The sequence below is a fragment of the Amphiura filiformis genome, chromosome 15 (assembly GCF_039555335.1).
Source record: "Amphiura filiformis chromosome 15, Afil_fr2py, whole genome shotgun sequence".
NCBI lineage: Eukaryota > Metazoa > Echinodermata > Ophiuroidea > Amphilepidida > Amphiuridae > Amphiura > Amphiura filiformis.
In genome coordinates, this window is record NC_092642.1 from 18,060,919 (window position 1) to 18,072,799 (window position 11,881).

The window sequence follows — 11,881 nt, forward strand, 5'->3', positions numbered from 1 at the left end:
AAAACGTTTTGTGTTTGCTGGGCAGATACATGTACCAAAACACCTGTGAGATAATAGATGTTTTTTTCCTATAACGCAAGTACAGTACGTTGGAGATTTCTGTTAAGTGCATATAAAAATATTGTATATTAATTGGTGTGTTTGTCTATCCTTTATAACTGATGTGCTGTGATACTAGGTGTAATAATCATTTTATAACGGTATTTGTTAAAATGCTTGTAAAGATTAATAAATGGATTTCTTAAACCATGACATTAAAAAGGGCTCTTCCGTTTGTCGACTGATTGTATAATTTTATCGGTTTCATATTGTTAAAAATTATATTTTTATTCTAACTTCCTCCTAAATCACTTATGTTGTTTCAATTGCTTATGGGTTGGTTAGAAATGTAATAATAGATATGAAAGTTCTATTCAATAAAACTAATATTATATTTCGAACCCAAGCTTTGTTTTCTTCAAAACTTAAATTTTGGTTTCAACTCCTTGTATATCATTTAGTTTCAATACGTGAGTGAGAAAGAAACACAAGCCTTTAAAATATATCAGTGCTACTTAGTTCTCTGTTCAAGTAAGCTAACTATTGTTTGCGGTCATAGGACTGCGTGCCATTATTTGCCGATATTATATCATATTGTACCATATATACAATTACATGAGTTGCAATGGCTTCGTCAATTCAAGAATGTGATAGGGTGGACTCATTGCACGGGCGACCTCAGGTTAGTTATCTTATTTATGTTGAAATTGTGCGGTTAAAACAAACATTGAAATATATCAAAACACAATAACTGTTGAATAATTTTCTAATATTTTGTTGTTAAAAACTCCAATATGTACAACAACATCCAACCCCCGAATCAAATTTGACCAGATTCTAGACATAATTTTGGATCAAATTTAACTCTAATTTCACTAGAAATCTCCGGGGGAGGGGGAGGGGGGGTCTTTAACACATACGACGTATTTACGGGAATGTGTCACGTAGACTTTCGGATGCTGACTTTCTCTATACCTTCTTTGTGTTGTTTTTTGCTATCCATCAGTATACCAATTTTCTACAAAAGCACCCACAAACCACCCAAATTCGGCCTAATTGGGCGCCTTTAAGGGCACTTTACCAAAAATTAATGCGCTCAATTGGGCAATCCTGCAGTAGGGTTTTAGATAGTAACTCTTTCGTCTATCATTCCTACTGTGTAGTAAAATAAATTAGGAGAATTGTTTTATCAAATAAAATACCATAATTTAAAAAGACGAAAAGTGTAAAGCACCCGTTTGTAATTAATTAACCATATACGTGTACACACCTGGTGTACGTTAACGTATGCTGTTTTCCCCTCTTCCTCTTTCCCCTTGGATACCAATAACTATTGTTATAACCTGGTTGACAAGTTTTCCTGATTTACATTTTTCAGCATACAACGCAATCACATCGTGGCAATAACGGCAATTACCATTCCGCTCTCATGTTGATATTTCTTCTCGGAAGTGCCGCAGTCGCGTTAGCTTTCGTTCCTGTCCTGATTCCTTCATCACACAAAAATAAAAAAATCTCGACGGACGCCAGAAACATCACACAGCCAATTCACGCGCTTTGTACTGTAACGATGTCCGCTTTATGTCTCTATTTCATCATAAAGATTGAAACTTGGAAGAATAGTGGTGAAGTACAATTTATGCCAAGACACTCGAGAAATACTGTTGATCGACCTAACATGTACAACTCTACTGAAAGATTAGTTCGCAATTCGACGGAAGCAGGAGCTGAAAATCTTCATGCAATGCCTTTCAAGCAAACTGTTATGTTCGGTGTCGGAGCTGGAATGTGGTTAACGTGCGACATGGTATATATCATATGCTTCGGGGACCAGTTCGGGGATAACAGTGTTTACTGGAACTGGGTGTCACTTCTGGACGTGTTTATTTACTTGCTTTCAGTAGTCATTCAGATTATTTTTCTTGCAAAATATGACGGCGCCATACTTCCTAATAACTACTTATTTCATTATTCAATTGCGTTGATGATTGCTGACAAAGTCTGGGTGTGGATAACGGTAACTCTGGGCGGTATTGATGATGTTATGTCACATGCACATAACCACACTGACCGAAACAGTACTGCGGAGAACGTCACTGAATCAACATTTCAAACAGCCCTTGATATGACTTTGGTATTTTTAGACCCATTCTTCCTGGAGTTTTTGACCATTTCTATGGGTCTTCTATTCCACATGTGGAATCTTATTGGAAAAGACCGTGCAGTGTCCAGAATGAGAGAAAACAGGATTACAACAGATGTGACACAACATTCAGATGGAGGATATGGTGACTACAGCTATGTGATAGAATCTGAAGAAGGTGGAAACCAGGTGTCAAGGTACTATGGCTCTGACGTAACTGAATCGGAGCAATGTGGACTTTTAGGGGCCAACACAAATCGCAACAATCGGCTGCATTTGAATGATAAAATCATAACATGTTTATTTACCGTATTTGTCATTTTCATCCATTTAGGCTTATTTACACTTGATCTTGTCATTTATCAATTGCGTCCTTTTCTATCTTGGTCAAATTCTTTGCCGATCAGCACGCAGTACATTCTGAACTATGGAATTCAAATCGCTGCGTTTTTACCGATAATATGTGCATGTATCGCCGCAACATATAAGATCTACCAAGAGAATACGTACTGGTCGCTAAGGTTTACGAGTAGTGACTATCTTTTGTTCTCCACATCTGCTGCAAATTTTATTTGGTTTCTTTTCCGCGTGATTGCAGCGACCACTATTCTGAGTACCAGTACCAATGAAGATACGCGTAACCAAGCGATAATCATTTTATGTTATGCGATATTGTGTATCATACAAGTTTGGGTTCAAACTCAGACGCTTCTTGCTGCGAGAAGTGTCCACCAAATGGGTCGACCTAACTCAAAATTGACGCGTTTTTGCTTGATTTATCTCGTTGTAATCAACATATGGCAGTGGCTGGCAATTGCTATATCTCGCGAACTCCTTACGCACAGAACCCCTTTCACCACTGTTTTGATTGACTGTTTCGGTGAAGCAACCACCACAACACTGATGTACTTTTTCTATCTGGCAATCGAACTTTATTCTTTTCATTCTGCAGTCGTTGCGTACGAAATATTGAAATAATGACATTACAAAAAACAATAGTGAAGGAAAGTGGCCGTATGTCCGAGCGACTTGTGATATTTTATAACTTTATTGGAGCTTTTAAATTTTTCACCCCCTTGTGTGACCTTTGACCTCAATAGCTTAATTTGCTCAAGGGTGTGCTTGTGGCTTTCTTCGGATCTACTAATCTCTGCTAACCCCGATTTATTGGGACTTATTTTGTCAATCTGATGATTGTGTCACACAGACCAGGGCTATACCGTGTCACCTACATATGATGACTCAGCTGTTCAGAAAGTGATCATCTGAAATGATTTTCAAATGTTAACAAATCAAAGGTCAAAGTATAACTTCCATTGAGAAATGCTCAGATTTTAATCAAAATGGTCTTAAAATTTCCCGTCCGTAAAACTAAATTGAAATAAGAATATCTAGCATTGTTTTGGATGTTAAGCAACATCACTATAGATCACGGTCAACAGGGTTCATATTATGTTTTGACCCATTCTTGGTTGTTACAAATTCGCCACCGGTATTTCTGTATGTCCCACCCCTGGTCATATTGTGTTTGACCAAATAAGTCTCAGAAATTGCCATCACAAATAGCTATAAATAGCAATATGCACTAGCCTGGATATCGTGATTCGTAACAAATTGAATGATATGTGAGCTGTAATGATTGCTCCAGAATTGCAGATTACCATGGTTGTAACCCACCTAGCAAACACAGATATGTTCTTAAAACTTTATAAACATGATATAAACACTATGTAGAACAATTTAAAACTGATTCACACAAGCAAAGGTAAAATTTCACTTACGAGTGGAATTTTCGTGTCTCATCCGAGGTCACTTCTTCAGCACTGAGTTGGCGCAGTACTGGAAGACGTACCGCTACTCGGGACACGTGATCTGGGCAATGAACCCAAACCACTTGACCCGAGTAGCCTCTTGTAGGCGGCTGGTAGGGGGTGGCGTCCCTGATCTTTATTGAGGTCCGGTTCGGAGGCTGCGATGTACACCGCTTCTTTAACCCCTCGCTGAAACCACCTGGAATCGCTGTCCAACACTTTGACCTCTCCAGGGTCAAAGGAGTGTCTAGCAGATCTCATATGTCCTCCAACCGGCGAGGGCTCTCTTTTATGTTCGGAAACCCTTTTTCCGAGAGCTCTTTTAGTCTCACCTATATATTGTGATGGCCAGTCTTTACATTGGATTTGATAGATTGACCCCGTACGGTCCAGTGTCTTTACTTTGTCCTTGGGCGACACCACCATGCTCCTGATGGTGTTCGAGGGTTTGACATGAACAGTTACACCAGCACTCCTGATTTTCCTGTTAATCGCTTCCGTCACGCCTTGAACGTAGGGTAACGAGACGTGTCCTTTGGAGGGGGTCTCATTCCTGCGAGGTTTGGGGTCCCATTTCCTACTACTCGGCGCAGACCAGGTCCATTTGGTGTATCCGCATATGGACAGTGACTTCTTGACATGATCTAGTTCTTTTTCAAGAAGAGTGCTGTCAGATGACAAAGTTTTTGCGCGGTGAGTCAGAGTTCTAATCACTCCTAGCTTGTGTTCCAATGGCTAGTGAGTGGAGAAATTTAAGTACTGGTCGGTGTGGGTACTTTTGCGATAGACACTGAAGACCAGCTTACCGTCGGGAGCACGAGTGATGAGGGTGTCAAGCATCGCGAGTGCATTGTTACTTTCAAGTTCAACCGTGAATTTGATGGATGGGTGTACAGAGTTCAGATGTTGAGTGAACGTATCTACCTCAGCATTGTCCATAATAACCATAATGTCATCGACATAGCGCCCCCAATATTTGGGGGGATTAGCACACGATTGAAGAGCCTTCTCTTCAAAGTTCTCCATGAAGAGATTCGCAATGATCGGGCTCACGGGGGAGCCCATCGCCGCACCCTCACGTTGAACATAAAACTTGTCGTTGTAAACGAAGTAAGTGGTTTTAAGACAGGTGCTCAGAAGGTCAGTAACTTGCTGTGGGCTAAGATTAGTTCTGGACTCTAAGGTGGTGTCCGCTGTTAACAAGTCCTTAACAATCACTAAACTTTCATCCACCGGAACGCATGTGAAGAGGGCTGTGACATCAAAGGACACAAGGCATTCATCAGGACCGAGAGTGAATTTAGACATCTTATTGACTAAGTCCTCACTGTTCTGCAGATGTCTTTCAGATTTACCAACACGTTTTGGTTTTATTCAGCACGTTTAATAATATTTAAAAATCGGGTTTTATAAAGGTCGTAACGTCATAATACGCTTTATATGAAAAACACTACAACAAAATTTCAAAAATATTGTCAAAATGTTATTTTTTACAAAATAGTTTGGTAGCTCTTAACAACAATTATGTTAAAAAATTTTACCTCTAGTGTTTAAAAATGTTTTTAGATCGTTATTGAAACGGTTTATACCCTTTAACTTGTCACTAAAGTGTTTGCTGGGTTGGTACCAAAACACCTGAGAGATAAATCTATGGCAAACTATTCTTTGCTCTTTGTTTTCTTCTTTTTTATTCCTTTTAAGACTTAGCTGTTTTCCTCTTTGCCTATAACGCAAGTACGTTGCAGAGGTCATTTCTCTAAGTGTATATCAAAATATTGTATATTTATCGGTGTGTTTGTCTATTCTTAATAACTGATGTGCTGTGTAAAACAAGTGTAACAATAATTTTTATAACTGCATTGGTTAAAATGTTTATGAAGGAAAATAAATGATTTTTTTCTAAACCATGACATTAAAAGTGCTTTCTCTTTGTCGACTGATTGTATCATTTTATCAGTTTCATAATCACATTGTTTTAAATTTATATTTTTCTTCTAATTTCCTCCTGAATTGCTAGCCGTTTATTACAATAGCTCATGGGTTACTTCAAAATGAAATAATAGATATGAAAGTTCTATTCAATGAAATTGAACTTGCATTCCGAGGGCAAGCTTTGTCTTCTTCAAAACTGAAATCTTGGTTTCAACTCCTAGTATATCATTTAGTTTCAATACGTGAGTGAAGTGCTACCTAGTTCTCTGTCCAGGCAAGCTAACTATTGATTGCGGTCATAGGACTGCGTGACATTATTTGCCGATATTATATCATATTGTACCATATTATACAATTACATGAGTTGCAATGGCTTCGTCAATACAGGAATGTGACAGGGTGGACTCATTACACGGGCAACCTCAGGTTAGTTTTCTTATTTATGTTGAAATTGTGCGGTTAAAACAAACATCGAAATATCGCAAAACGCAATAATGACAATTGTTGAATAATTTTCTAATCTTATGTTGTTAATATGTACAACAACATCCAAAATTTACGACAAAATCACAGAATGTTCTGGTTGTCCTTCACTAAGATCTCATAAGACTTTCCAAGACAAATGTGACCTGATTCTAGACATAATTTTGGGTCGAATTTGACTATATTTTCACTAGAAATATCCGGGGGTCTTCAAAGCATTTTATACGGGTATGAGTCACGCAGATTTTCGGATGCTGACTTTCTCTATACATACTTTTTACTGTTTTATCCAAGGCATCCAAATTTGCCCCATTTGCGCGCCTTTAAAGGTCCAGTCAGTGATTTGCTCATCTGGACGATCGTAAAAATCATCATTATTGTGGTTGTGGTACATTTGTCATTGTCATAAATGTGCCATTTTTACTCTGCTAGTGGTTCAGCCGAAATTCGTGTATTTAAGACAAAATAAGGCATTTACACGAATCTGTAATTTATATACTGACAGTATACTAAATTAGCTACGTGTATTTGAATGGGGATTCAACTTCGTCGATACTGCTGTTTTCTTCGTTTTTTGTCAAATCTTTCACTTTGCAAAAATGCGCTCAATTCGGCGCATTAGTTTCCACTGAAAACTCACTCATCGATACACCAAAATCGCTGACAAGGTACCCAAAACCGTGGCACATCCCCGCAAACCTTCAACCAGGGATAACCTCCATACACCCCACCACCCCCACCCCCCACCACCCTAAAAACCCCACACAGGAGAAGAGTGTTTGATGTGTATACTTTTTTAATTTTTTTATATCAATCCAAAGTGCCCCTGCTGGTCAATTGGTACTGTTTAGTTTACTTTTAGCTCTAATCCTTTTTTATTTGTAATACTGATATTTATATGCTCTTCACTCTTCTAATTTAAGTAGTATCTACTCAAGTGGAAGAGCGACGCACCGGAAAATTGCAATCCTGCAGTAGGGTTTTAGGTGGTCACTCTTTCGTCTATCATTCCTACTGTGTAGTAAGATTAGGTGAACTATTTATCAAATAAAATGAAAGCGTAAAGCACCCGTTTTGTAATTAATTAACCATAATACGTGTACACACCTGGTGTACGTTAACGTATGCTGTTTTCGCCTCTTCCTCTTTCCCCTTGGATACCAAACAATAACTTTTGTTATTACCCAGGGTTGACCAGTTTTCCTGATTTATCTTTTTCAGCGTACAACGCAATCACATCGTGGCAATAACGGCAATTACCATTCTGCTCTCATGTTGATATTTCTTCTCGGAAGTGCTGCAGTCGCGTTAGCTTTCGTTCCTGTCCTGATTCCTTCATCACACGAATCTGAAAAATCTCGACGAACGCCAGAAACATCACACAGCCAATTCACGCGCTTTGTACTGTAATGATGTCCGCTTTATGTATCTATTTTATCATAAAGCTTAAAACTTGGAAGGATAGTGGTGAAGTACAATTTATGCCAAGACACTCGAGAAATACTGTTGATCGACCTAACATGTACAACTTTACTGAAAGTTTAGTTCGCAATTCGACCGAAGCAAGAGCTGAAGATCTTCATGCGATGCCTTTCAAGCAAAGTGTTATGTTCGGTGTCGGAGCTGGAATGTGGTTAACGTGCGACATGGTATATATCATATGCTTCGGGGACCAGTTCGGGGATAACAGTGTTTACTGGAACTGGGTGTCACTTCTGGACGTATTTATTTACTTGCTTTCAGTAGTCATTCAGATTATTTTTCTTGCAAAATATGACGGCGCCATACTTCCTAATAACTACTTATTTCATTATTCAATTGCGTTGATGATTGCTGACAAAGTCTGGGTGTGGATAACGGTAACTCTGGGCGGTATTGATGATGTTATGTCACATGCACATAACCACACTGACCCAAACAGTACGGCGGGGAACGTCACTGAATCAACATTTCAAACAGCCCTTGATATGACTTTGGTATTTTTAGACCCATTCTTCCTGGAGTTTTTGACCATTTCTATGGGTCTTCTATTCCACATGTGGAATCTTATTGGAAAAGACCGTACAGTGCCCAGAACGAGAGATAACAGGATTACAACAGATGCGAGACGGCATTCAGATGGAGGATATGACTACAGCTATGTGATAGAATCTGAGGAAGATAGAAACCAGATGCCGAGGTACTACGGCTCTGATGTAACTGAATCAGAGCAATGTGGCCTTTTAGGGGCCAACACAAATCGCAACAATCGGCTGCATTTGAATGATAAAATCAAAACATGTCTATTTACCGTATTTGTCATTGTCATCCATTTAGGCTTATTTACGCTTGATCTTGTCATTTATCAATTGCGTCCATTTCTATCCTGGTCAAATTCTTGGCCGATCAGCACACAGTACATTCTGAACTATGGAATTCAAATCGCTGCGTTTTTGCCGATAACATTTGCATGTATCGTGGCAACATATAAAATCTACAAAGAGAATACGTACTGGTCGCTAAGGTTTACGAGTAGTGACTATCTATTGTTCTCCACATCTGCTGCAAATTTTATTTGGTTACTATTCCGTGTGATTGCAGCGACCACTATTCTCAGTACCGGTACCAATGCCGATCAGCGTGACCAAGCGATAATCGTTTTATGTTATGCGATATTGCGCATCATACAAGTTTGGGTTCAAACTCAGATGCTTCTTGCTGCGAGAAGTGTCCACCAAATGGGTCGACCTAACTCAAAATTGACGCGTTTTTGCTTGATATATCTCGTTGTGATCAACATATGGCAGTGGTTGGCAATTGCTATATCTCGCGAACTCCTTACACACAGAACACCTTTTACCACTGTTTTGATTGACTGTTTCGGTGAGGCAACCACCACAACGCTGATGTATTTTTTCTATCTGGCAATCGAACTTTACTGTTTTCATTCTGCAGTCGTTGCGTACGAAATATTGAAATAATGACATTACAAAAAACAATAGTGAAGGAAAGTTGCCGTATGCCCGAGCGACTTGTGATATTTTATAACTTCATTGAAGCATTAAAAAAAATTCATCCCCATGTGTGACCTTTGACCTCAATAACTTAATTTGCTCAAGGGCACGGTGCTTGTGGCTTCCTTCGGATCTACTAACCTCTACTTACCCCGATTTCTTGGGACTTATTTTGTCAATCTGACGATTGTGTCATACAGACAAGGGTTATATACCGTATCACCTACATGATGACCCATCTGTTCAGAAAGTGACAGTCTGAACTGATTTTCAAATGTTGGCAAATCAAATGTTAACATGGTCAAAATATATCTTCTGAAAAATGCTCAGATTTTAATCAAAACGGTCTTAAATTTTCCCTTTCGTAAAACTAAAGTGAAATAAGAATGTCTTGTATTGTTTTGGATGTTTTGTTACATAGGCAACATCACGAAATAGATCACGGTCAACAGGGTTCAATACCTTTTGACCCATTCTGGGTTGTTACAAATTCGCCATCGGTATAGCCCTTTTCTGTATGTCCCACCCCTGGTCATATTGTGTTCGACCAAATACGTCTCAGAAATCGCCCACCACAAATCGCTATAAGTAGCCAAATACACTAGCTTGGATACCGTGATTCGTAATAAATTGAGTGATATGTGAGCTGGATAACGATTGCTCCCGGATTGTAGATTTACCATGGTTGTAACCCACCTAGCAAAATATGTTCTTAAAACGTTATAAACCTGTTATATATACGTTTTAGTTTTATTCAGCATGTTTAATAATATTTAAATGTCGGGTTATACAAAAGTCATGACGTCATAATACGTTTTATATGAAAAACACTACAACAAAATTTTAAAAATATTGTCAAAATTTTATTTTTTACAAAATAGTTTGGTAGCTCTTTAACAACAATTATGTTAAAATGTTTTGCCTCTAGTTTTTAAAAATGTTTTAGAACGTTATTGAAACGGTTTATACCCTTTAACTGGTCACTAAAGTGTTTGCTGGGTTGGTACAAAAACACCTGAGAGATAATGTATGGCAAACTATTCCTTGCTCTTTGTTTTCTTCTTTTTTATTCCTTTTAATATTTAGCTGTTTTTCCTCTTTGCCTATATAACGCAAGTACGTTGCAGAGGTCATTTCTCTAAGTGTATATCAAAATATTATATATTTATCGGTGTGTCTGTCTATTCTTTAAATAACTGATGTGCTGTGTAAAGTAAGTGTAAAAATAATTTTTATAACTGCATTGGTTAAAATGTTATGAAGAAAAAATAAATGATTTTTTTCTAAACCATGACATTAAAAGTGTGATAGTTTTCTCTTGAAATTTGTTGACTGTTTATATCATTTTATCGGTTTCATAATCACATTGTTTCAAATGTATATTTTCTTCTAATTTACTCCTAAATTGCTAGCCGTTTTTACGGTTTTTTTACTACCTAGTTCTCTGTTGCGGTCATAGCACGCAGTACATTCTGAACTATGGAATTCAAATCGCTGCGTTTTTACCGATAACATTTGCATGTATCGTGGCAACATATAAAATCTACAAAGAGAACACGTATTCGTCGCTAAGGTTTACGAGTAGTGACTATCTATTGTTCTCCACATCTGCTGCAAATTTTATTTGGTTTCTTCTCCGCGTGATTGCAGCGACCACTATTCTGAGTACTAGTACCAATGAAGATACGCGTAACCAAGCGATAATCATTTTATGTTATGCGATATTGTGTATCATACAAGTTTGGGTTCAAACTCAGATGCTTCTTGCTGCGAGAAGTGTCCACCAAATGGGTCGACCTAACTCAAAATTGACGCGTTTTTGCTTGATATATCTCGTTGTAATCAACATATGGCAGTGGTTGGCAATTGCTATATCTCGCGAACTCCTTACACACAGAACACCTTTCACCACTGTTTTGATTGACTGTTTCGGTGAGGCAACTACCACAACGCTGATGTATTTTTTCTATCTGGCAATTGAACTTTATTCTTTTCATTCTGAAGTCGTTGCGTACGAAATATTGAAATAACGATATTACAAAAAAACAATAGTCGAGGAATGTGGCCGTATGCCCGAACGGCTTGTGATATTTTATAACTTTATTAAATCACTTCGTCGGCAGAGTGCTACACTATCGTAAGTGCAGTTTGGACTGTTTTACAGGAGGAGCATTTTTGTGTTTAGCGTAGCCGTTTGTTTCCAAGTAGCAATAAAATGACATGGGAATGTAAAGCAATTTGATTTAAATAATATAAACTATATAAATGGTGTTAAAGTTAATACATCGATGAATTATTTACTGATTTAGATGTCGTAAGTGCCACATACGATAGTGTTACACTCAAAATGAAATGAGTGTAGAGTGCAACACTATCGTATGTGCCACATACGATAGTGTTACACTCAAAATGAAATGAGTGTAGAGTGCAACACTATCGTATGTGCCACATACGATAGTGTTGCACTCAAATAGAAATAA

At 38.1% G+C, this 11,881-nt stretch overlaps 2 protein-coding genes across 2 annotated transcripts; one reads left to right on the forward strand and one right to left on the reverse strand.

The window, feature by feature from the left end:
- Positions 1 to 571: 571 nt before the first annotated feature.
- On the forward strand, positions 572 to 5,890 carry LOC140171344 (uncharacterized). The gene is made up of 2 exons (XM_072194583.1): positions 572 to 721; positions 1,418 to 5,890. The coding sequence occupies exons 1-2, from the start codon at positions 665 to 667 to the stop codon at positions 3,158 to 3,160; spliced, it is 1,800 nt and encodes a 599-aa protein (XP_072050684.1). The 5' UTR covers positions 572 to 664; the 3' UTR covers positions 3,161 to 5,890.
- LOC140170756 (uncharacterized) lies at positions 4,000 to 5,301 on the reverse strand. The gene is made up of 2 exons (XM_072193984.1): positions 4,918 to 5,301; positions 4,000 to 4,728 (listed from the first exon to the last, which is right to left on the reverse strand). The coding sequence occupies exons 1-2, from the start codon at positions 5,299 to 5,301 to the stop codon at positions 4,000 to 4,002; spliced, it is 1,113 nt and encodes a 370-aa protein (XP_072050085.1).
- Positions 5,891 to 11,881: the final 5,991 nt, after the last annotated feature.